The 27185-nt window shown below is 34.2% G+C and overlaps 1 protein-coding gene across 4 annotated transcripts in view; it reads left to right on the top strand.

Annotated features, from left to right (window-relative positions):
* EML5 (echinoderm microtubule associated protein like 5) overlaps positions 1-27185 on the top strand; it is a 108221-nt gene that overhangs the window by 39630 nt on the left and 41406 nt on the right. For all 4 annotated transcript variants that reach the window (XR_002440404.1, XM_021402739.1, XM_021402738.1 and 1 more), the window contains exons 11-25: positions 607-774; positions 1798-1904; positions 2258-2376; positions 9277-9463; positions 10535-10640; positions 12043-12136; positions 14611-14711; positions 16521-16723; positions 18033-18144; positions 19578-19705; positions 20554-20695; positions 22480-22632; positions 23465-23596; positions 25473-25561; positions 26275-26451. Coding sequence is in view for 3 of the 4 variants with exons in the window: in XM_021402739.1 (XP_021258414.1) it covers positions 607-774; positions 1798-1904; positions 2258-2376; positions 9277-9463; positions 10535-10640; positions 12043-12136; positions 14611-14711; positions 16521-16723; positions 18033-18144; positions 19578-19705; positions 20554-20695; positions 22480-22632; positions 23465-23596; positions 25473-25561; positions 26275-26451 (2018 nt within the window). In the remaining variant the exon portion in view is untranslated. The remainder of the gene's footprint in view (positions 1-606; positions 775-1797; positions 1905-2257; positions 2377-9276; positions 9464-10534; positions 10641-12042; positions 12137-14610; positions 14712-16520; positions 16724-18032; positions 18145-19577; positions 19706-20553; positions 20696-22479; positions 22633-23464; positions 23597-25472; positions 25562-26274; positions 26452-27185) is intronic.

The following is a 27185-nucleotide window of genomic DNA, read 5'->3' as shown; positions in this document are numbered from 1 at the left end:
GCTAATCTAATCATTGTATTGTAATTATGCAGGAGTCAATTAAAAAGTTAACTCGATATTATACTACTGTTGCTATTGCTACTACTAATAAATGTGGGATGATAAAAATTGCTGGAAGTGATTAGCACTCAAGTTCCACTAAGAAGCAGGAGCCAGTACTATGAACACAGATGGGTGTATTTTCACTAAGCTGTATATACTTGATATAATATTTAAATAATCACATCACAGTGTAGAAATAGTAACTGGCAATTCTTGATTAATGGGGAAAATAAATAAAGAAAATTAGTAACTTTGATAAAATTAACAAGTCTTCATTAATATACCTCATATAGGTCTACCATGCATCTTCTCTCTATGTTTAACTTGTTAGAATTCTGGAATCCAAGTTGTTGTTTTTGTTGTTTTTTAAATAATATTTTAAAGAAAATAAAATTTGAGGACAGCACAAAAAGTTGCAGCTATCGATTTGCAGTATTATTATTATTAATTAGCTTAATCACTGGTAATTAGGGTATCTTAAGTTTTTTCTTTATATATATTTCTGTTATGCTTCTGAAACATTTATTCCATGTATATTGAAAGAGATTTTTATTGTTTTTCTAGGAGCAAAGTTTAAAAAGTATCTTGGTCATTCTGCTCATGTGACAAATGTCAGATGGTCACACGATCACCAGTGGGTTGTTTCCATTGGGGGAGCAGATCATTCTGTCTTTCAGTGGAAATTTGTCCCTGATCGGAAGTTGAAGGATTCTCTTCATATAGCACCCCAAGGTAAGTAATATATAAAATAATGATTGAGGGGCTGGAGGGGTGAGAGTTTGAGTAAAATTATTAGATGCCAATATAGAAACAGATATTCAGAATTTCTAGTCTGCACAAAGTTATTATTTTGTCCAATTTGGATTTGTCTGATGTACTGAAGAGCATTACCTAATATAGCATGTATCCTGTATGATCTGTCTATCAGCACTGATCAACATTTTTTTCCCATGTCCCAAATGTCTTCCTAGGTACTGCTCCCAAGATAAAATACCTCTATCTTAAGAGTGATTTAGGTTCCTTGTTCCTAGATACAGACCCTTGCTTCTGTCTATGTAACAGTATATGCAACATATATCTGCTTTACCACGCTATTGATAATTGTTTCTTTCATGGCTTCCCAGACACGGTCACCTGCCACCTTTATAAGTAGTATTGCTTTTCTCCAGATCACATTGACTGTTCTTTCGTCACCAAAAGTTTTACCATTTCCTTCTCATCCATAATAAATTTTCCTAATCGAGCTGAAGAATTGCTGCTTACATCCATGGCTAGTCTAACCCTATGTATCCATTTGGATCCATTTAATTGTTTTAGTTTTCTGCAAGTCTTCTTGCAGTTGTCTCTACTATATACCCAATATACTCATGAGTATAGAAAATTAATACAGTGTTTGTGTAAAATACTCATTCTCACTTATATTCATTACTTCATTATACTTGCACTACTTTATATTTGTTCTCATTTGTATTTGTTACTTCTCTTCCTTTTTTTTCTGAAAATTAACATTCATGAAATAAAATTAATGAATTAAAAGTAGTTCACTCCCAAAAAAACATACAAAAATTACTATACTTTCAAGTTAGCTTTTTTCTATTGTATCAACAAAATTGATCCTGTTAAATAATAGCAGTTTGTGTTATAGTTAACTTAAAAATTGATTTTCAAAACAGAAACATTATGTAGCTATTCTAAATGCTTCCTAATTTATAATCTAGGTTACTTCATTTTCTATTACTGTTTTCTTGCTGACAGAGAGTCTGGTTGATTCTAATAGTGATGAATCAGATTCAGATCAGTCTGATGTTCCAGAGCTGGACTCTGAAATTGAACAAGAGACACAGATCACATATCGTAGACAGGTAAAGACTTTTAGTTTTAGTGGAAGTTGGAATGTTTCCTAGGGCTTATGAAGGTGTTTTATCATGACCTCCTGAAATTTGAGAACTAAGAAGAGTGAGAAGGCAGTAGTAACTGAGCAAGGCAAAAAAAAAAAAAAAAGTGATTACTTGCATTCCTTGCATGTTCTTTTAGGATTTTGGCTGTAATTTAGAAACATCTCACTCTCTACTATAGCTATACCAGCTATAGTTACTGAAAACATTTTTTCATTGGTGTCAGTACAACATTTCTGTTGGTGATAATTATAGCTGAATTCTCAGAAATATGCTTTACATATGAATGTCTTAATTTATAAGTGTACTCTTTCTTGAAGGTTTACAAAGAAGATCTACCTCAACTTAAAGAGCAATGCAAAGAAAAAAGAAAAAGTGCAGCTTCTAAGAGACGAGAGAGAGCTCCAGGGAACAGTATAAGATTGCATTTTGTTCATGGGTATGAGAAACAGGTTTCTTTAAACTATACAACCAGACTGTACTAACTGTTTTGGAAATTGATATTTATAGTTCAAAAACCTAATGAAAGGCTATGTGATTTAGTGTTTTTATTTATTCTTGTAAAAGTAAATTTATGCTAAGTTCATATGAACATTTGATGCCAAGCTGGACTTTTTCTGAATGTGAATTCTGAAGTGAATTTGCACTGAAAATTTAGCTAATTTATTATTTGAATAGAGGTGACTAGATAAAAATCTGACTAACACCCATGTTTTTACTCTGGAAAGTTCTCATTGGTATCATATTACAGAAGCTACAACAGAAACTTGGTTTAGTTGAAGACACTTGGGTTTTGTACTAAGTGATGTTTCTAACTGTTTTATTTAAAAAATAGTAATTATCTATAAACTAGCTATTTATACCTTATTCGAAAGAATTTATAAGTAGCTCTGCTTGATTAGGAATTAAATTTTATTTCTTAATAGATCCTGTGGATGTGTTAGAATTCAATTTCATTCCCTTTTTGGTGCTAGTAGTTTATGTAACAAAATAACTTCCAGACACATTGTTGAAATCCTATGATTTTGTCTTTAGGATTGACAGTTTTCTGTAACTCCCTGTTAAGTGAAGGCTTTTTCATCAGAACAAAGATGTGATGTTTTAAAGCAAGCTGAGAGTGGGCATTACTACATTAGAATAATAAATATAAAGTCTCTTGATACAAAGCAAAATCAAAATCTTTGTTAAAGTAAGGCATTGGAAATTGGTGAATATTGTGTTTTCTTTTCAAAAGATATCTCTTTTTGGGAATGCTAGTCACTTTTTAGAGATAACTAAATGAATGATAAGTTACTGATAGTATCTATCTGTACTGTCTGTAATGACTCTTAAACAGTATTAAAATGGTTCCACATGGAATGGTTAATGAATTAATTGGTTAAGAATACTTTATGGTTCAACTCAGCAGTTTTGTCTGTAGAAGACATGGAGTTTGAGGATTAGCTTTGGAAATAATGACAAATAATAACCTAGTATAAAGCTGAGATTTTTGTTTCTATCTCTGTTTGATGGTCCAGGATTCTTAGTTGAAGATTTTTTTCTTATCTGTGTAGGAAAATGCATTAAGCTGGGTAGCTCTGCGTAGTCTTTAAAAGTTGCTCTAAGAATCAAACCAAATGATCCTGAGGAAGATGCAGTATGAGTAAGGGCCCTGGATCTTTGGGATTATTGTTATTTCCTTCACAACAGAAGTGAAGCTTGACCAGAATATCCAGGAATGAACAGAAGTAGAATGTCCAGTTGAGTTCTGTCTGGTTACCCAATGTGCATCAAGGAAACTAATGAAGAATCCATGCTGAACAACAGATTTTTCTCAAAGTCCAGGCTGTTAACTTTAAAGTGACCCACATCCAAGTGAGTAATAGGCATATTCTCTGATTCAGGAAGTCTGCTTTGCTTCACCTTTCATTAGATGCAATGGAAATGTCTTGGATGTTCCTTGAAAGTGTAAAAAGTGGTACTTTCCAAAACTAGGGAACTAAGAAGCTCTTTTTTCCTTTCTTTGTTTTTGAGCTGTTTTTGTGTTTTGAATTTGTCAAGTGTCTTGAAAGATGAACTAAAAAAATATTTTAGTATCCTATGGGAAATCTTTTAAACCTCTAGTTTCTTCCTATTTTGGAAGGGAATAAAAACAATAATGCTTAGTATGTGAGCCAGCCACTGACCAATACGTATGAGAAACAAGTTAATCTTTAAGTGCATCCTTCTCTAAGAGATCTGATACAATCATCATCAGGAAAGTGTTATTGAAGTGGTATACTAGTTTGACCTCTTTGTAACTATTCCTGTGTTTTCCTTTTGCCATGTGCAACAGTGGTGGTTCAGAAACATAGAAAGGATACATTTTTTGAGATATTCAGAGGAGCTCTTTCTCAGACTCAATGTTCTTAATACTTTCTTTTTGCTGGCAAGGAATAAAGTTGCAGATACCTTTGTCCTGTGTTATCTTAAAGCTGTGTTGCTGATGTCACAAGAACATTTTTTTTTTTAATATTAAAAGGTTTTAAGCAAAATTTAGTTTGAGTTTTAATGTATTCATCGAATCAAGCTGATGGTAAGGTGAAATTTGGTTATGATTTGAAGATGGCCTGGGATTTCTCATGCTCATAAATTAGAGTCTTATGACACCTTAGAGGGATTCCTACCAGAGCTACATAGATTCAAATAGCATTTGAAAGGAGTAGACGATAAGTGGTTTCTGCCAAGAAAACTTTATTTCCATAAGGCAATACTTTTTTTCTCTCATTTTTTTCCCCCCACCTCCCTTTGAGCTAAAGACTGATCTTAGCTGTGTTTTTTTACATCAGTTCTTTTGGAGATTTTCAGGGGAATCTTCTGCTACATTCAAAATTTTCCCATAAGTATTTTGAAGAATAACATACCAATTTTGAAACATTTACAGCTAGACAAGTTACTTCTTTTCCAGGCAGCATGCTACTTGTGAAGTTGTCCCTGATTTGGACACACTGATGTATAACTTGCAATTATGGGTGGGATCCAGCTTCAGATTAAATAATTTACAATTATTTGACTAAAGGTAGATGTTCTTAGGTGTATATCTCAACATTAGTTACAGTCAGTGGATATCCAGTCGGTAGTTAGTGCAACGTAGGCAGTAATTTGGCTCATGTGAAATTACATGCTGAACACTGTGCACGTTCAATTGACTGTATTGACTGAAGACTGTTGATTAAAATATGTATGTTAACACATCTAATCCGTCTATGCTTGCGTATCATAATCTCAAACTGAATCCAGTCCCTTCTGTTCATGACCTTGATAATGGCAAAGTTTTGGGGTTTATTTTTCTACATATTATTGAGATAGCTACCTTCTCAAAGTTGCTACCATGATAGTACTTCAGTCAATCCTGGATGGTCTGATTAGATGTTACTGAAGGCTACCTGAAAAAATCCACTACTGTGGAACGCAGTACTGTATTTATTGTACCTTTTTAGATATTATCCAATAAATATGATCCAGAGATTTCTTTCGTTACTAATTAGTTCCTAGTCACTAATTGCAGTGTCTTGTAAATGTCTGCATGTGAAGAAATTGCTTCTTTGCATTTTTTTCTGAAATTAGATGCTAATCTCAGTTCTAGTTGGATTAGTAATATATAGATAAGTGTGTTGTAACTGCATGGCATACTCTCAAGGAGCGGTCTTGAACACTGAAGCATCCTCTTTTTCACCTCTCCTTGGATTGTCTGAGACACCATTTTATCTTTTTGGTGAAAAGTACATATATGGTCAGGGTTTTAGTAAATTGTCATGTGAGAAGTTTCAGATGTGTTTAACTGGTTTACAAAATTTCTTTGTGCTACTCAACATTCTGGCAAAATATGCTTCATTTTAATTGTAAACAATTGATTGAATGCTTTTTTTTTTTTTTTTTGTAAATGGAGGAAGTGAACTAAACCTCAAACTTTTGATTATAGTAAGTGGCAGACTATTCTGCATCCTAGATAATTTTTGGGTACTCCTGTGATATATGATGTTAATGTACTTAGTTTCACTATACTTAAGAATATATTGTCAGTGTTTTAATGAGATAGAAAAAATCTGAGTTTTTCTTTCATAGCAGCTTTTTAAAATAATCTCATTTAAGGTGTATTTTCAGCACAGTTTTTATTATTCTGTACTTGAAGTTAAATTTTTAACAAAGTTAAGTACACAGTGAAGCAAAGGAAAATTATTTTTGAGCAAGAGCAGGTCCAGATAACTTATTTGGCACTGTGCCTAACACTATAATCCCTACCCTTCACTATATGCTTTCATTTTTTATTTCTTCATAGTTACTGTGGGTCATTGTATATTATGTCCCTTTAAAAGCTAGTAACTGGACATCACAGAAAGGTGCCTGCTTATCTTGATTGGCGGTTGCGCGGTCAGGCAGCTTCAAAATAACCATGCATTGCTCCTGGGGGAATTTTTTAGTGACAGATATGGGTGGAGGGAGGCTGAAGCCTAGCTGAAAGAGCACCTATATTTTTAGTCTAAATTGGTCATTTTGACAAGAGCAGGGAGCAGACATATAACTGAGCTCAGAGCTCACTGGAAACAGATTTTTCTAGAGACCTTGAAGGGACTGTAACTCAATAGTCACTGAAAGGTTGCTGGACTAGAAGAAAAGCTGAGATTAGGAACCTGCCTGTGAGTACCAATCTGAGGAGTGGGTAGAAGAGACTCCTATTTACAAATCTTTACTTTCTGTACTATCACAGTTTTTGCTTTTTTAAGAAGCTCTCTGTGCTTGTGGCTTTATGAAACCCATCTTGAGAGTTCACAGTATCACAGACGATACAAAACTGTAAGGCATAGCTGGCATGCCAGATGGTTGTACTGTCATTCAGGCTGGACAGACAGAGAGCTGGGCAGAGAGGAATCTCATGAACTTGAAAATAGGAAAATGCAAAGTTTAGCATGTGGAAAGGACTAATGCCATACACCAGTTCATGCTGGGGACCATGTCTGGAAAGCAGCTTTGCAAAGGACTTTGAGATCCTGGTGGGCAATAAAGTGTCCGTGGTTCAACAATCCACCCTCGTGGCAAAAAAAGACCAGCAGTATCGTGGGCTGAAACTGGGAGAAGCTTTGCCAGCAGTTCCAAGGAGGCAATCCTTCCCTGCTACTCAGCAGTGCTGAGACCACACCTGGAGTGTGGTGTCCAGGTCTGGGCTCCCGGTACAGGAGAGACATGGACATACTGGAACAGAAAGTTTGTCTGTGGCTTGAGTTGAGTGTGTAATTTCTTTGAGAAAGATTGCTTTTGTATTTTCCTACCAATTAGTACTTGCAAATAAGCAAACTCATATTTTCAAGTAACCCAAGTCTTTCACTATTTGAGACAAGACTAGTAAGCCTGCTGGGAGAAATTTTCTACAGAGTGTTAATTTGTGTTGATTTGTTTGGATTTGCCAGTTCAGTATGACTTGGGTTAGACAAGTTGGTACATCTGTGTTTTACAGCATGTGATACCAAGGCAAAAGAACTTGGCCACATAGCACATGTTGCTGAGCTGGACCATCTGCTGATCTGTTTAAAAACTTTGTGGGATTATTTTAGCAGTTTATCCCTAATCACATATATAATCTGTTATAAACACCATTGCATGTAGTGTAGGTAAACAAACAGAAATACCGTGCATTCAAACCTGATCTAAGTATGTGCTGTGCAATTATCCAACAGTATGTAAATTTGGTATGACTGAGCGTAGATCCATGACTGGAATTTTCAGAACAGTATTCCTTAAATTAAAATTGGTCAACCAGCTTTCTTATTTGACCTGTGCATATTGTTGCATTATATACCTAAGGAAAGCTACATATAAATTTATGAAGGGGTGTTTGACCCTGACTGCATAGTTTCTGTGCCATTTAAAACTTTAAAGTGTTTTGCATCCAGTAGATGTCTAATATTCATGTCTTGTGTACCATATTGGTATGTGTACAGATGCATTTTTGTCTTATGTGACACTTGAAAACTTGTATGTTGCAAAAAGGTCCTGCTTTTTTCTGCATAAAAATAATGTAATTTGTTCTGATACGTACTTTTAATTACACAAAGAAAATGATAGCATGCAAAGTATAAAATAGGCATTACAGTTTCATGTTATTTTGCAGCTGCTGATGATCAATGTTCACTTGTTTTATTTGCTATGAATGAATTCCTTGTCAGTTTAGAATATTTTTTTTCTGTTGACTAGATTAGTTAGAAGTTGGGTGCAAAAGTACTTGGACAGATTGTTATTCTTATGATCCCTACATCAAAACAATTAATGACCAATTCATCCATATTCAAGTGTCATACCCTTCCTGTAAATTTTACTACATGTTTAAATCAGATTTTACCTACATTTTTTCGAAAATAACTGTAAAGTTGATTTAGTGGGTATCTGCAGGAACTGGAACAGAAATAGATTAATCAGGAAAGTAACAGAGTGAAAACAGAGTGCATCAGGAATTTATGGACTGTTCCTTATACCAGAAGAAAAAATGCAAACAAATTAAGTTAGTATTTTTTAATGTTCCTTCTATTCACTACCAAGGATAGCAGTATTAAAAATATCACTTTAAAACTTACTTGTTTGTTTAATGTTGCTTAGCTTTCTGAGCCTCTTACGTTACTTTTGAAATTAGGACCCTAGCTGTTTTGACAATGCCATTTATGTATATATGTATTCATTTTATGGAATAGTTAACCGCACCTAGGAAGAAACATGTATAGTGCTGTAGTAAAGTAGCTAAGTATTGGCCCTGTCATGCCAGTTGCTGTACCGATACTCAAAGGAGATAGGTTTTCCTTCAAAAAAAAAACAAATAACCCCAACCCTTTCTTTCAAAAAAACACACGTTGGAAGAAAATTTATATATTTATTAACAGCTGGAAAGTTTCAAGAAATTTAAATTTTATGGTGCCTGTGTTGTCCATGTTGTTGTAGAAAATCTTGCTATTTAATTTTTGACCAGTAGACCAGAGATAGAAGGTGTCCAAAAAATTAGTTTTGAATATTTCATTTAATTGTGTTGCATGCCTAAACTCTCCATGTGGTCTGGAAAAGTTATTACGTATTAGTTTCTCTTCTAAACCAGTTGTTAAGAGTGACTGTTAAATAGCAGCTTCTTTAAACTAATGCTGGTAGTAGTGATATTTGAATAGTAAAGCAAATTGATAAATTTTGGAAAAAAAATTGTTAATAATCCTAAAGCACCAAAATACTAATTGGTAAGTAATCTGAACTTCTACATCTATAAAATACATTTTGCATAATTTTATATCATAAAGTATCAGTGTATGTGGTTATGCCCTTGATGTGCAAACTTTTTTTCTTTAATTAGTTACAGAGGTTACGACTGTCGAAGCAATTTATTTTACACTCAGACGGGTGAAATTGTATACCATGTTGCAGCAGTGGGAGTGGTGTACAATCGACAGCAGAACACACAGCGCTTTTATCTAGGTCATGATGATGACATTCTTTGCCTTGCTATTCATCCCTTAAAGGACTATGTGGCAACAGGCCAGGTAGGAAGTGTGTTTACATGAAATAAGATTTTTAATTTTTTATTACTGAGCTTTGAAAAGCCTGTTTTGGAGAAAAGAGGTCCAACCTACATTTGTTCCAATGATGGAATGCATTTCTGTTGCAGATGGAATGTTAAAAACTGCAACATAGGTGGTTTTTTTTTTTTTTTTTTTTTCCAGTTGTCTATATGAATTCTGCTAGGACTCTTTAGACTCTTATCTTCCGTATAATTTTATGTTTCTTCTGTGCGTTAATGAGTGGAGGAAATGTACTATTACTATTGTTTGTTTTTCTAATATTAACTATGAGAAACGGTTGTTACTGTATTCTATCCTGTCCATTTCGTGTATTATGGTTTCGTTTATCTCCTCTAATCAAGCTGTTCTATGTATATGCAGTCCAATATTTATAATGCTTCATTTTATCTTTCTTCCAGAAGACACTTTTAAGTCAATGTTTTCACTTGTTCTCAAAAAAAAATCTACTTCCATAAAAGTTTGTACACCAGTACTTGAAAGTTTGATTTGTTGTATGATTATTGCTATGATAATAATAATTATTATAAAATAATTATTATAATCATTATAGTAATAACAAATAATTGTTATTATTGAAGTGGAATGGGCTTTTATTGATGAAACGGGCTGCCCAGGGAGGTGGTTGAGTCACCGTCCCTGGAGGTGTTCAAGAAACATTTAGATATAGCGTTGGGAGACATAGTTTAGTGGGGTTGGTGGTGGTAGGTGGATGGTTGGACTAGGTGATCTTGTAGGTCTTTTCCAACCTAGCTCATTCTATGATTCTATGATTCTATAAGTGGAGAACTCAAAACTTTACTAAAAGTTTTGTTTATAATGCCCTTACAATGCTCTTAAGGGAAGAGAGCCAGCTTGTGGGAATGGTAGTTTGGATGCTGAAGGAATAATGTATTGTGAGCCAGAGTACACGAGTACTAGAAAAATTTTATCACTGACGTGTTCCACATAGCTTTTGAAAAATTTTAAACAACTATGTCAAATAGCTGACTTGAAAAACATAAAAAAAATGTTTTTAAATATGTATACTTTCAGGTTGGTCGAGATTCCTCTATACACATTTGGGATACTGAAACAATAAAACCACTCTCAGTACTAAAGGGCTATCACCAATATGGTGTTTGCGCTGTTGATTTTTCAGGTAATAAGTATTTGTTTACGTTTTCTTCACATCATTTATTTACATTCTATACTGTACAAAAGAGTGAACTAATCAGTTCTAATAAGATATTAGGAAGGTTTTGTAGTAAAAATATTCTCCAGTGATTAACGTCAAATGCATGAGGCTATTTTAGAGTGATCATTTATTAAAAAGAACTCCTGTGGAGTCATGTAAGTCAGGAAATTCAAGAATGAACTCTGTGCCATTTGGTAATCGAACTGACCACTTTGTAGTTTGTTGTATGGCACAGACTCGCAGATCTTAAGTGTTGTGTCTGGATTACAACTGTAAGCTCTTTTTTTCTTAAATATATATAAATAGTAACAATTGTTTAGTTGTACACTTAAATATTTATAAATATGTATATATATACCTTTTTTTTTTTTAATTTTGGAAGCCAGTTGGATATTATAGTGATAAATGCAGGAAGTCCCATTATGGAGTTCTTATAAGAGGAAAACCAGCTTTTCTTCATTTGACACTAAAATAGGAGACTGCCTGTTAAAACTTCCGAAATTTTTACACTCTTTTTTTACACTATACATTGAATTTTTCTACCAATGTTAAATTGCCTCTTCTCAACTGGTTTATGTTCATTCTTCAAGGGTTTTGATTTACTAAATAGGATTTTTAACCTCACAGTGAAGATGAATGATCATAAAGATGAGTAGTGTGGAATCTTTGATTCTTAGCTTCTTAGGCTCTCCTTTGTCTAGATATGAGTCTCATTTCATAAACTATGGCAAAGGATGCTTAGAAATTTCAAAGATGGATACGTCAAAAAGATGTTCATCTTGAATAAGCATAAAACTTTTTTCTTGGAGGTTAACAAGGGATACATATCAGAGTTACTGAAAGATTTGACACCATTAGTAAGTATAGGAATATTTCATAAACTTCCTAGTGTTGCTTCTGTGCTTTGCTGTTCAGAAATGAGCAGGGATTTTCAGAGTGAGCAGAAAATACAGTGCAACCTGTGATGAAGAGTTTTGGCAGCTGTGCCAGCAACTGGCTGAGCAAAAGTATGGTACTAACACAGAATATCTACGGGCAGTTTTTCACAGGATAATTCAAAAATCAGAGAGTGATGGTTGTAATATATTTAACCATGAAACTTGTGGTGTTTTGCTAAATTCGCAGTTCTTAATTGTTAAATCAAATATGCAGTTCCTAACCTAGTCCAAAATTCCATCCAACTGACCACCCAGGTTTAAAAGCAGATGATAAATGTGCCTCTCAGCTCTCCATGTCATGTGATTATTCACCTTTTTCTCTATTCTTATGATATTTCTAAATTAACAAATGTTCTTTAGTATAGTTTCTTATTATTGCAGCATGAAATTATCCGTCTACTCTCTCAATTGTAAATTTATTTTTCTAGCGGATGGGAAAAGATTGGCTTCTGTTGGAATAGATGACAATCATACTATTGTACTCTGGGACTGGAAGAAAGGAGAAAAGCTTTCAGCAGTAAGGTAAAAATTTAACTTTTAAAATTTTTACGTGGAGTTAGTCTTGTGAGACAGTGAGTAAAATATATTACTTAAAGAATAATAGCTCTCTAATAAATTAGCAGTTTCTATCACTTAAGTTATACAAGTGATAGCATTTAACACAGCCTAAATATTTCTTTGGAATTAAAATTGAAGCTGTTGTGGATTCTACAAGAATTACTGCAATGGCAGATCAAATGCTGAAGAATGAAGACAAAAGTAAATTTATGTACATTTCCTTGATGTGTTCTGAAATAATTCTTTAAAACTTACGCTATGCACTTCAATTTGTCACTCATAACCTTTTATACTAAAAATTTGTCAAAGGTTCTGTACATCTCAACTATCTAATGGAAATTTGTAAACCTGTCTTGTTTTTTCTTCCAAATGATTCTAGTTTTTATGGTTCTCTTCAGTATTTCTGTATTTCTGAAACATAGATGTACGCATCCCTTGTTCTTTACTCAGTACCAACACTGATCTAACTTGTATTTCCTCCTTCCCCCTCTCCCCCCCACCTTTGAATCTTGTTGGCTGATGAAGAAATGTCTCATCCAAACCTCAGACCTCATTTACTTGCCTTTCACATGATGCTTAAAACTTTTGGAATCTTTACTTAGCTTGTTTATTTTAATCCCCCTACTCCTTGAACCTACAAATCTCTTTTATAAATCAAACTTTATCAATTTAGACTCTTTGAGTTGTTTTTCCTCTAGAGTAGAATAGAATATTTGAGAGCAGCATCTGTACTTTACAGATCACAGTATGAGTTTAGAAAGGAACTGGTTAATGGTCTTTGCTACCAATTCATTCAGTGGCCTGAAAACCACAGAAGGTAAGAGTTTTGCTGCTCTTGTCCGGGGACCAATAATTAGTGTCTCTTCAGCATTTTGAATAAATAAAACTAATAGTAATCATTTTTTTTCCTTGCATAAGTAGTAAACGTATTGACAGCTGTTTTTTAAACTCAAGACTGAAGCCGGGCATTGGCCTTATGTATCTAGGAGTGCAGTGAGATATGCAATACACACAGCAAATTTCTGTGCTTTTAGAAACAGCTGAAAATTCTATTGAAAATTGATATAGCAGCATAATTTTGGTTCTAACTAGAAAAATAAAAAAAGCAATTAAAAGGTAATTTATCATTTATTATTAAATGGTAATTTATTTTCAGAATGAAAGACTGATTTAAATAATACATAGAACTGTATGCCTTTAAATTTTATGATGAGCTGTCAGAGGTTTAAACACAATGTAAATGCATCAATTTTCAGTAGATATTTTTGTAACTAAAAGGCCACCTAGTGGATTTCTGAAGTGAATTTCTCACCTTTGGAAACTGAAAGCTAATGAGAAATGTAACAGGATTCAGTATGTTCATTCTTAGGCTTTCTTCTTTTTTATAATAAAATAATTGTAAACTATTTGGAAGTAAATATTAGCAGAATAATGAAGGTGTACACTAAAAATAAAATCTGTTAGAAATATGAATTGTTACAATTTTCATAGAATGGTTTGGGTTGGAAGGGGCCCTTAAGATCATCTAGTTCTAGGCCCATCCAGCCTAGCCTTGAATGCTTCCAGGGAGGGGACATTCACAACCTCACTGGGCAACCTGTTTCAGTGTCTCACCACTCTCACAGAAAAGAATTTTGTCCTGATATCTAGTCTAAATCTACGCTCATCCAGTTTAAAACCATTTCCCTTTGTCCTGCCACTTCATACCCTTATAAAAAGTCCTTCCCCAGCTTTCCTGTAGGCCCCCTTCAGGTACTGGGAGACTGCTAGAAGGTCTCCTCAGATCCTTCGCTTCTCCAGGCTGAAGATTCCCAGCTCTCTCAGCCTGTCCTCATAGCAGAGGTGCTCCAGCCCTCTGATCATCTTCATGGCCCTCCTCTGGACCTTCTCCAACAGCTCCATGTCCTTGTTTTGAGGGCTTCAGAGCTGGATGCAGTACAGTATTCACAAGAGCAGAGCAGAGAGGCAGAATCACCTTCCTCAACCTGCTGTCACACTTTCCTTGATGCAACTCAGGATATAGTCGGCCTTCTGGGCTGCAAGCACACATTGCCGGCTAATGTTGAATCTTTTATCAATCAACACTCCCAAATCTTTCTCTTCAAAGTTGTTCTCAAGCCATTCTCTGCTCAACTTGTATCTGCTTGAGATTGCCCCAGCCCTGATGCAGAGCCTTGCACTTGGCCTTGTTGAACTTCATGAGGTTGGCATGGGCCCACCTCTCAAGCCTGTTCGGATAACATCCCTCTGGGATGTTAGCCTCTGGATAACATCCCTTCACTCTCGTGTGTCGACTGCACCACTCAGCTTGGTGTCATCTGCAATCTTGTTGAGGGTGCGCTTGATCCCACTGTCCATGTCACCTACAAAGATGTTAAATAACATCGTTTTTCATTTATTTTATTTAAAACAAGCAAATATTTTGCTTTGTATTTCAGGGGAAGCAAAGATAAGATTTTTGTTGTTAAGATTAATCCTTATATGCCTGAAAAATTGATTACAGTTGGAATTAAACACTTGAAATTCTGGCGTAGAGCAGGTAAGGCAACTTCGGAATTACAGCATTTTCTGTTATTTAAAGTATAAATAATACACCTTTTTAAAGTGTGCTTCATGCATGAAAGACAGATATTTTTTACATATACCTCTGTAAGTTAGCTTCATACTAGTTCTGATAGAAATAACACTAATGGGCATTATGGTTGTATTGTTGATTCTATCAATTTTCTATGTTGGTAGAAATGCACAAGTAGAAAAACCTGGACTTTCTACTGACTTCCTTATACCTAATAATAATATAGTACACTGTATAGCACATATAACACACCTCAAAATGTTACTGAGCTGTAAAACAATACAGCAGTTTTTTGGAAGAAGAGCAGTTTGAGCATAACTTTTGTAAAAAGGCACAAATTAAATAAATCTAAAGTGAAACAATCCTCATACAAAAATTCAGATAAAGTAATTAGAGAGGACACATCCACCAGTTGAGACCTGTTGTTTTACATACCTCTATTGAACATGACAATTAAAAGCCTAGAGAAGCAACTTACTTTATCTGCTTGAAAAATTGTGAGCAGTTAAAAAAAAAAAAAAAAAAAAAGGCCATTCCCTGATGTTAGTTTCCACTTTATGGCATCAAACTTCAAAAATTTTATGAATATATATGGGCTACAGAAGACTAGCTTACTTGGTAAGAATGCTGTGACTATTCAAGCAGAATCTATGCACATAAACTCATCTAAATCCCTGCAAAAGTTTGATTTTAGAGAAAAATGTGATGAGGAAAGTCATACTGGTTTTCTCAGTTCATGCTGCTAGAGAAATTAGGCAAGATTGTCTGAGTGAAAGGTGGAGTCTATGTAAATTACTAATTTTAACAGTTGTGCTTGCTGTCTTAACTAAGAAAAAACAGAGATTATGCTTTTGAGTGAAAAAATTAAATTGATTAAATTTTCTGTCATTGCTCAGTCAGCAGGAATCAAATTTCTCTAATGCTATAACCCTGTGTGAGCACTGACAGGACAATTACTTTGAAACACACTTAGCAGTGTTAACATGAATAGAGTATCATCACCTTGACAAATGTGAAGTCTCTGAAGTCTTCACTAGAACAGCTTCAATTAATGTGAGAAGTGACACCAAAGCGTATAGTTACGACTAAATTTCACCAGTGTCAAGTGATGGCAAACAGTTTGAGACCATGCCTCAAACCCTGTAAGTGTGAGAATGGTACAAAATATCAGATCCTGAGGGACTTCTGTTCTGTACCAGGTGTCGTTTCTCAGAGGATTATGAAAGTCTGGATCTGACCTTCTGGCTAGAAGTTAGTATTTATTATGCCTGTCATTACTTCAGATCGCAGTATTTGAAAGAATTTTAAAATTCATATAGCTGAAATGTTTCTATCATCCAGAGGCCAATATAGCAAACCTCAAAAATAAAATTAGATATTCAGAAAGCATATCATGAAAAGAATGAGTTGCTGAGACTGAAACAGTTTTTTTTTCAAGTTAATTTTTAATATGGAATTCCTATGAACTGTGGTAGACATTAATTTTATTGTTATTGTTTATATGTGAAGTTTATAAATGCACTTTCTCTGTTGTATGTCTACATGTCAGTATGTATATACCCAAAACCAGATCCAGGTTGTAAGTTAATAACAATGTTTTTCTTGGAAGATTCCAAAGTGTACAAAAATTCTATTTTGTGAAAAGTCTTTTTAGGCTTGCTTTTTTGGGGGCATGGGTAAATCAGATGAAAAGAATTTCTTGCTCTGAGTAAAGTCAGTCTTGGGAAATAGTTATAAACAAACTCTCTATGAGCTTTTTTTGTTTTAAACCAGGGGGAGGACTAATTGGGAGAAAGGGCTGCATAGGTGCAATGGGAAGAGCCGATACAATGATGTGTGCAGTATATGGCTGGACTGAAGAGATGGCATTCTCTGGAACTTCCACAGGGGATGTGTGTATCTGGAGAGATGTGTTTCTCATAAAAACTGTCAAAGCACACGATGGTCCTGTGTTCAGCATGCACGCATTAGAAAAAGTAAGTTAACTGCTATGATTCTACATAAACACTAATTTAAACAACCAAAAAAAACCCCCTAATTTATACATGACACTTTGAGGATGGCAGTGAACAAATAATGTAAAAGTTAATGGATGCTTTATTTGAGATTTCCCAAGTTCACCATCTGATTGAAAGGAGGATTATTCTGTTGGACTATGTTACCTGCCATATTTGTGCCCACAACAAGATGATTCGCGTCAAGTTTGCTTAGTGGACGCAGTTCAGAGGCTTAGTTATCTCATGCTCAGTTCTATGCTTGTGGGAGATGAATCTGTTAATATTTTCAGCATCACATAGCTCTTATTTTTTATGATTTGTATTTGAAAAGTACTGGCATAAGGCATAAATGCAGCCAAAGTGGAATGAGGAAAAGGACTCCAACATCTTTTGTAAGAGGTGCTACACATATACTGCTAATAGCTATGTATGAGAGATTGATGTTGTTTTATCTTTTTCTTACTTCTTATTATTTCCAAAGTAAGCATTTTCTTGAGGGTGTGATATTAAATATGTTTTGAACATTAAATACAAGGTGATTAGACACGAATCTCAGAATTGTATTCAGTTTTAACTGAGATCATACTCTTACATTTTGTGCCACAATTACAGTCTATTTGTAGAAGCTTTCAATCTGTAAGTCACTAACTGCTTTCTCCTTGCTTTCAACTTTTGGCTCTGGAAAGCCTTTATGCGTGAGCTTAAGTGTAAATAACTCTACCAGTTAGATTGCCTGTATACTTAAAGTTATACTTTGTTCAATTAGAAGTATTTACTCCACCTTGTAATATTTGAGTTTCAGGACAGAAACTTTGTACAAAGCAAGGATTGCTGATGATAATTTTTAAGATATAATGACACAAATATACATATATTTGGATGACATGCACTGATTATTTTTTTTAATAAGTGACACGAAGTGTGACTTGGAGCAATTAGGTGAAATGCAAAATGAGTACTGAGGCTAGGTATCAAAAAAATACTTTCATATGTCAGACAGTTACACTGCTTTTTAGTATGGTAGAAGCTTATTGGATAGAATTTGTAAATTCAGTCTGTGTACCTGGGCCATAGAGAACTATGTAATGCCTTCATTAGGAGACCAAAAAAATCATTTCGTTTCTCCTGATTTTTTTCATTTCTGACATCTGCAGTTCTGTGCATGTGCAATTACAATAATTTTCAATATAATCAATCTTCAGTATTGGCAGAAATCAATGAAATATTAATGAAAGATAGACGGTGATTCTATCTTGTGGATTTTTATTTTGTTTTTTTCATTTGCCAGGGATTTGTCACTGGAGGAAAGGATGGGGTAGTAGCTCTCTGGGATGATACTTTTGAACGCTGTCTCAAAACCTATGCCATCAAAAGGGCTGCTTTGGCCCCTGGGTCTAAAGGTAACACATCAGACTTTATCCTATTTCTGATTCTACTTAATAGAAAACTTGTTTGGTGAAGTTGCTTTCTCCAGTCAGGGAATATCCACATTTGACATAGGAAATACTAAAAAATATTATTTTTGAGTCTTTACTGATTCTAAATAAGGCATTTTCTTTTGGGACGGGAATGGTATGTTGTAGCATCTAATTGCACATTTATTGAGAACAGATCTTAATATTTATGTAGAATTATAGAATCATTTATGTTGGAAAAGACCCTTGAGATCTTCAAGTCTAACCATCAACTTAACACTACTAAGTCCACCACTAAACAGTGTCCCTAAGCACCACATCCACATGTTCCTTCAGAGATAGTGATTCCACTGTTCCCCTGGGGAGCCTGTTCCAATGCCTAAGAACACTTTAGGTGAAGAAGTTGTTCCTGATAACCAGTCTAAACCTCTCCTGATGCAACTTGAGACCTTTTTCTTTTGTCCTAAGGCTGTTTCCTCATGTCCTATTTTCTGTATTATCTGCTCGACTGAATTGATTTAACATCGAGTCTCTTACCTCCCAGGTGTGTTTGTTTTTTTTTTTTTAAAGTCACAGCCAAAACATCTTTTCTGTTTCTAATCATGAAGTAATTTTGTCTGATTTTTTTTTTAATTGTTTGTTTGTTTTGAAGAAGGAGTCTGCAATGGGAGTGGAATTTAGAATTGTGTTTAGTTTTGTAAGGTATTTTTTATAAAGTACATTTTATGACTTAATTTTCTGTAAATACAAATGTGTCTTGAAATTATTATTATTTTTAAATTCCTATTCTTTTAATTTATTCTTGCTCTTAGTGTTCATTTATGGTTTTCCCTATTTTATGTTCTGGAGAGAGTGTGTGTGTCTCACCCCCTTGCTCTTCTAAATTTACATTTTCTGTGTTCTAGTGTATATGATTTAATTTTCAGAAATCATGAATGGGAACACTCACTAAATCACAGAATAAAACATTAAACTACAGCTTATCTAATTCTCGTATCAGTTCAATGAAACACTTTTTTTGAAAGTACCATAAATACTGTTAAGATAGTGATATAGCTGATATTTATTTCACATATGTATTTTTCACTAAGATTACTAAAGAGTCAGGCTGATTAAACTGTAGAGATGTTCTGTTTCGAAGAAAGATTAGTGGCAGTTGTTTTATATATTTGCTTTATTATGGGAAAAGATAAAGTCCCCAAACAGAAGTTTGCAAGAGCAACTAGTGTATGTTCTTCTATCCACTGGGCAATTGCTAAAGTCTCCCAAATGAATCCAAACATGTAAGTTCATGTGTGCCTTTTTTGCTTCCTACTGAGTATCTTTTTCTACAGTGAGAATGTAATGTGTATGTGTTAAAAAATCTTCTTTAAGGCATAACTAAGTATCCTGTGTCTTCTATTATTTTAATGGTCTAGGACTCCTCTTAGAAGATAATCCTTCTATACGTGCCATTTCTTTAGGACATGGTCATATTTTAGTAGGCACAAAGAATGGTGAAATATTGGAGGTAGATAAAAGTGGACCAATAACTCTTCTGGTTCAGGTATGTAGATGTCAGTCAACTACTACTTTATTTTCCAGGTAAAGACTGTTGTGAAATAACCAGCCTTTTAATTACCAGCGAAGTTAACAAGTTACTATCATTTCTTACATTTCTGAGGTTCAGATAGACCATCATGACCCTCTGATAAGTGAAGAAGTTAACAGAATTTCATGTAGAAATCTGTTTATATCAAGTTCATTGTATCAGCCTAAAATTGTATTACTGTTTAAAAATAGAATGAAACCAAGCAATGGATTTTCTGCCAGATTTCTTATTAATCTGTTCTGACTACTAGTTAATCACAGTAGTTTTAAAAAATATCTCTTTTCTGGTTTTATTTAATTAATTTTCTCATCGTAATTATGCAAAAAAACATTTCAGTTTTCTCTTCGACATACCATACAGAGAGCAGTTCTTAACCTGTTTGCAAAACATCTTTTTTTACAACATTATGTCATTGTAGGATTTCCTTTCATACTTAAATACAACTCTGTGTCTCTTTAATTCATGTTTTATGTGTGACCAATGCAATATGTAAATAACTGGAGTTTTTAAAGAATATACTAGAAATTGAGGTAAGAGAAAAATCTAGGAGTGTGTGGAGATTATTACTCTGGGAAAGATTTTCACTGGTAGAAGTTACTATAATATGCACTTCTACTGTAAGTAGAAGGGCAGTGTTTCTTTTCAGGTATACTGTTTCTGATCAGATATTTCTTTATTATCCTGTAAATATATGTCCTCACTTGGTGGTTTTGTGTTTGTTTGTTTTTTTCTTAACTCCTTATGTTTTTATTTTTTGTTTCAGTTTTATATGTAGAATCATCTGATTCATTGTTTTTTTTCAGGGTCACATGGAGGGGGAAGTTTGGGGTCTAGCTACTCATCCTCATTTACCCATTTGTGCCACTGTAAGTGATGACAAAACCTTAAGAATATGGGATTTATCTCCTAGCCATTGTATGTTAGCTGTTCGCAAATTGAAGAAGGGTAAGATGCTTAGTATGAAAAAAGATCTAACTGAATTCAGTTCATACTTACTAGCACTATGATTCTTGCAAAAAAATGACCGAGTTAATTCTTTTCTGTAATTACCTTTTAGCTGCTGTATTCATGAGTTACGTAGCACTTACCTAAGAAATCTGTAGAAGAGATTTCTCTGTAATACTGTTCTTAATCCATTACAGCTGCAAATAATCTTTAATCAATAAATTTATTATAAAGGTCGATCCAATGACATAAATCTGCCATATTGAAGACAATAATGGAAGCATATTGGAACAGTTGAGGAATTCAACTCTAGAAAAAATTTGAAGAAAACTCAGAAGTAATAGTGAATTCCTGTTCTTTTTTTTTTTTTGTGAATATTAGAAGAATCCACAATGACAAGAAAAAAAGATACTAATCGTATACGATGTAATAAAATTCTGTTTTTGATGGATGAATAATCCTCTGTAAATGATACCATATTTTAATAGACTGTTTTTAGGATTAGACTACACTGGCTTTAACTACCTTTTAATAATACATATGACTTGCTAGACAAAGGAATGTAATAAGCTTCATCTGTTTGGAGTTCAGTAAAGAATTTTGATCCACACCTAATAGGAAGCTTAGTTGAAAATGATCTGAATTGATCGGAACTAACTAAAGCAATTGGAAGAAAAGCCATGAGCTGACACAAGCAGGGGTGGTAGTATTAAATGAAGAAGTTTCAAATTAGAGTCTCCTGGAGTCCTAAAGCTGATATGTGTTAATATTCTTCGTAGCAATTTTTGTAGAGAAGTAAAGACTGTGATGAACTGATTCCCAGATGAAACAAATTTTGAGATGGTTTTTCTATCTTAAAAAGCACGCATGTACTGTACAAAAAAAGCTCAATAGTCTTGCAGGCTGCAGTAATAGAAAGGACATAATGTTTACCAATTAAAAAAGGCATTATGACTGTAAGAAAAATGTCTGTTTAGCTGAAGTGAAACTGTGGAGTAGAAGACTCACAGTATTGCAGCTGATCATAGGATGACAACTACACGTAATAGTGAGGTTTTTTCATAGAAGATAATGAAGTATTCCTGTAATTTACAAGAGAGTAATCAGAGTATGTTTGGTGTACCCTCCTCATCTATGTTCAGCTGGGTTGAACTGAACTGGAAGTTGAGCGCAGACAAAGAGAAGCCACAGAGTGGTGAATGAAAAGCTTTGTCTGATGGAGTCAGCTTAGCTGAATGAAGGATTGCTGACAGCAGTTTTTTCAGAGCGAAAATGAAAGGCAAAAATATTTATGCTAATGGAAAATTCTGTCATGGAAACTAATGTATATAAGCTGACCAAATGAAGACTGACATGCTTAGTGAAAGGTTTATATGACAAAGTGACCGTGAAAGCAAACAACTGGATTCTGTGAGTATGGAAGATCTTTGCCACTTAGGTTCTCCTTTCTAAAGCAAAAGACTAGATACTGGCATTAGATACTGTGAAGGAGAGCAAAATAAAAAATAGGTAGACAACAGTGGTTAAATTGTATTGTTAATTTAGATTAAATGTTGATAATATGCAAACCAATCTAATCTGAGATTCTGGAGTTGAGTACTTATTATTTACCAATGGCATCTGTGTACTGTCTCAGAGGTAGCACTTGGAAATGATCTTGGCAGCATCTATAATATACATCAATAAACTATATACTGTAAATACAGATTTTCTTTACTGTTAAAGAAAAAAGAGGGGTTATTTGCTGTAACCATATCTGAATGGCATTTCTTTATTCATCTTAGGAGGCAGATGTTGCTGCTTTTCTCCTGATGGGAAAGCATTAGCAGTTGGTCTAAATGACGGAAGTTTTTTGATAGTTAATGCAGATACCCTGGAGGATCTAGTCTCCTTCCAGCACAGGAAAGATGTTATTTCAGAGATCCGATTTTCTCCAGGTAAGTGATTTTAAATGAAGATTTTTATATACTAATTCTTCAAGCAAGCTTTATAATCCTTAAAAGATAAAAGTAGTTTTGTAGTACTTTTTAACGTGTGAAACGTAAAAGTCAGCAAGACTGATATTAATGTTATGAAAAGTCTTGGTTGTAAAGTCCTATGTTGCTCATTTAAGGGGATATTATTGAAATAGGTTTGCTCAGAGTAACCTCCTAAATGCAAGAGTAAGATTTTAAATCATGAACATCCAACAGACTTCCTAGGGACTGAAAAAATGGGTTACGCTTTGAGCTGTCTAAGTTTAGCTCTATACTTACATTACTGTTAGCTAATCTGAATGCTTGAAACTAATGTGTTGGAAAGTTGTGGTTCCTTTTTTCTCCTCCTCCCATCCTCCCTGCTTAATGATCCCAGTGAAGCCAGTGTTTTCAGACAATACAGCTCTTAAACACTGAAGTTTATGGCCTAAACTACTAATACTGTTTCAGTGAAAATAATCCTCTGTAGGCAAAATTTGACATAAATAACTGATACAAGATCTCATGCAACATTGCCTTCTGGTTACTTCAGCCTTACCACTGCAAAAAAAAAGTGTTTAAAATTTTATCTAATAGTTTATTGCTAAACATGTGACAATAATGGTTATATATTTCGTACTGAAATATTAATTATGTAATATCAGTATTAGTTTCACAGAATCTATGTATAAATTAGCAGACATGTCAAAGAAATCTGACACAAATATAGCTGAATTCCAGGAAGTTCTTGTTTTTAATGTACAGACCATTAAAGATTTTTAAAATGTCTTGTGTTTCTACTGGTGTGTTTTAGGAGCTGGAAAGTATTTAGCTGTGGCATCTTGTGACAATTTTGTTGATATTTACAATGTAATGAGCAGTAAACGAGTAGGGATCTGCAAGGGGGCCTCCAGTTATATAACACACTTGGACTGGGACATAAGAGGTAAGTAATAATGATCTGAATTGTAAAAATGTCCTGGAAGATTGACTGCGTTACAGACTAAAACAGTAAGTTCTATTGACAACATGAATTTTTGATATTGCTAACAGATTTGTTTCTTAGTTTACAAAGATGCTCACAGCATGTGAATAAATATAAAAACATGATTTTTACTCCTACTTATATATTTAGAAGTTGTGCAACTTAAGTAATATAGACTGCCTTTATAAATTATTTTTTTTTTTACATTTTCTATATTTATCGTTCGACTTCTGCTTCTTAAATAATGCACTGCAAACTGTAGTTGCATTTATAGCTCAGGAATATGTATTCTGGAATACTGCTAAAAATAACACTGCCTTATTTTTGGATCTTAATACATGATTCCTGGATCTTAATTCATTATCAATTTAAGTAATTTCAGTTCCATTTCATGCGAAATCATAGCAGTGCTGTTGTGCAATCTCTCAGTTCCTGTTCCTATTCCTCCACAAAATGACCTTTGTGAATGTCCAGTTTAAAGTTAATTTGAAAAAAATGGTGAAAGTTGGCTTCCTTTGAGAATTTTGAAAACAGGAAGAAACAGGAAGATTAATGAGAATTTTGTCTGAAAAGAAATATAGGGGCCAAGAGAAGTTGGCTATTTGTAATCAGGCAGCATGTGTGTTTCTCAAGCCCAAGAACATGTGCATAATAGTCAGTCAGTTGTCACAGATTAGTTCTAAATCACATCCAGTATATTTTGTCTGCTGTCTTATGGGACAACCATAAGGAGTGTAAAGTGATGTATTATTACAGTTTACAGGGTGTGAGTATAACGAGTAGAATGATGCAGATCTCCAGAAGATCACATTTCAGTTCTATTAGTTATGTATGCAATTTTTTAATGGAAACAAATAATTTTGTGTATATATCATAGAATCATAGAATCATAGCCTGGGTTGAAAAGGACCTCAAAGATCATCGAGTTTCAACTCCCTTGCTGAGTGCAGGGTTGCCAACCACTAGACCAGGCTGCCCAGAGCCACATCCAGCCTTCATGGCCTTGAATGCCACCAGGGACGGGGCATCCACAACCTCTTTGGGCAGCCTGTTCCAGTGTGTCACCACTGTGAAGTGGAGCATCACCACTGGAAGTGAAAAACTTCCTTCTAATATCTAACCTAAATCTCCCCTGTAGGAAGCATTACTTTTGGAGCAGCCCTCGTATGACTGAATTCATTTGTTTTGGTTTGAACAAATGAAATTCAGCTAAGATGGATGAGGTTTTGCCTTGATCTTACCAGCTTAGATGCCACAGAAGGTGTCCAAGCATATATTTATACCTTCTGTGAGTTTTGCATAGCAACACAATTTTTTTCATTCTCTAATTTCCAGTATATTTATCTGAAAAGGTAGATAAACTGAATTATCAGGTTTTGTGCTTGTTTGCAGGGAATAATTGCAAAAATTCAAGCTCCAGTAACTTTGCAATGCTTTCCTTGTATTTCCAGTGTTTTCAAATGATACTGCTTTAATTTACCTCATTGATTCCCAACGGAATTAATGTGACATTTTTAGTCCTAAATTACTTTTTCTAATTTTGCAAGATTATTAGACATGTGAGCAAGCAACACAAGTTGCTTCTCATCTCTGATATTAGAACGTGGAGGAATAACTGCAATAATACCTAGAAAGTTTTTGTCAGCCTGAGAATGGCTCCAGTTCCAACTCTGAGCGAGGCAGTGCACTGACAGGTAAAGCAACAAAAATAATCCACAACTTTCTGGAGCATACATTGCATCCAGTAATGTTGTTCAAAGAATCAAGACGAAATACAGATCTATTTTAATTGAATATTCTGATTAATGTTAATATAATTTATGTAATATTTTTATAGGTAAGCTCTTGCAAGTCAACACTGGTGCTAAAGAGCAGTTGTTTTTTGAAGCTCCTCGTGGAAAAAAACAAACAATTCCTACTTTGGAGGTGAGGAAACAAAATACCTTCTTACTTTGTATGCAAATTAGAATTATGATACAACAGTCTATGCCACATGAAGAATGATGTATAAAGCCATCACTGGTCTGTCCTTTGCCCTTTTTTGCAAATTGTTCAATTAAATAATGTAATCGGGATGATAAATAACAAAGGGATGTTGCATTTGTTTCTTCTGTCAAGAAATGGACATCTGACGGAGTTGTGCACTTGTGAAAATTTGACATGACTCTACTAATACCTAAAGGCCTTTGAAAACCTACTGCAGAATGTCTAGCCTTTAAATGTGTTTTGAAAGACCTCCTATCTTTCTTTATATAACAATGTAGTAAAGTATACTTAATATGCATAGTCAAGTTTATTACGTCATAACTATAATAATTCATTTTCTTAGATATAGAGCATTATTAGAGAACAGAGAGTGAAAATGTATAATTTTCAAAGTAATTGTTTCTGTAAGGTTGAAAAGCAGCGTTGAAAAACGTAATTTGCTATTTCTAGGCTAAAATGACAAATAAAGTAATTTTTTAAATAGCTCCAGAGTTTATGGATGTTAATAGAGATAAAGTTAAGGCTCTTAAATTAAATTTTGAATAAAATTAGTGGTTAATATTAAAATATTATCTTTTAGATATTGAAATGAGATATGGAAGAAGACTGCTTAGGAAGAAGCATGCTCTGTCTCAAACAGGTTGTTTTTGTAGGTAGAAAAGATTGGCTGGGCATCATGGACAAGTGTTTTGGGCTCTTGCTGTGAAGGAATCTGGCCAATAATTGGTGAAGTCACAGATGTAACTGCTTCATGCCTCACTAGTGACAGTAAAGTATTAGCCACAGGAGATGATTTTGGATTTGTGAAACTGTTTCGTTACCCTGCTAAAGTAAGTAGTTTTCAGCTGTGCATGTAGATGATTGGTCAATAAAACTACTTTTTGAAATTATTTATAAAAATGTAAATATTGATCTTTGGAAACAAGATAGTGCTTTTAAAATTTTGTCCTTATGATTGAGGGAAGTTATTGAATATTGCAAATTTGCAGTGTATTAACCTGTCAGTTACTGAGAATGACTATTCCAGGTCAGACTGAAGAGCCAGCTCACTGTGTCCAGTCACTGACAGTGGCAGATGTGTAGACAAAACTATAAGAACATGACAGATGTGTAGTGATACTCTCTCGAAGTCTAGCAGTTTATTGACTGGTCACTTTCTGGTAGTATATTTGGCATTAATGTCCACAGTGTGGTTTTATTGGTGTATTTTTAGCCCCTTAGGGTCTTTGTAAGACAATGAACAATTCTTCTTCACTTATCTTCATATCATTCATGATTTTTTAGATCTCTGTTCTGTCCCACCTCAGTCTTTTTTCCATAAAATGAGGAATATTAGTATTATTTAATCATGCAACATAGAAAAGTTATTCTAGAAGCATATTTTTATTGCTTTTTGAGATCTTTTTCAGTTTACCTGTATATTTGTTAGTTTGTCAGTACATATTTCTTCAGTTTTAAATATTTTGCCAAATGCACTGGCATTGACCCAAAATATTCAGTGTGCATCTTATTCTTAATCTGCTAGACTATCTTTTCTCTCACGAAACACAGTGCAGCGTGTATT

Source organism: Numida meleagris, chromosome 6 (genome assembly GCF_002078875.1).
Source record: "Numida meleagris isolate 19003 breed g44 Domestic line chromosome 6, NumMel1.0, whole genome shotgun sequence".
Classification (NCBI taxonomy): domain Eukaryota; kingdom Metazoa; phylum Chordata; class Aves; order Galliformes; family Numididae; genus Numida; species Numida meleagris.
This window is presented reverse-complemented; position numbering and strand designations above follow the sequence as displayed.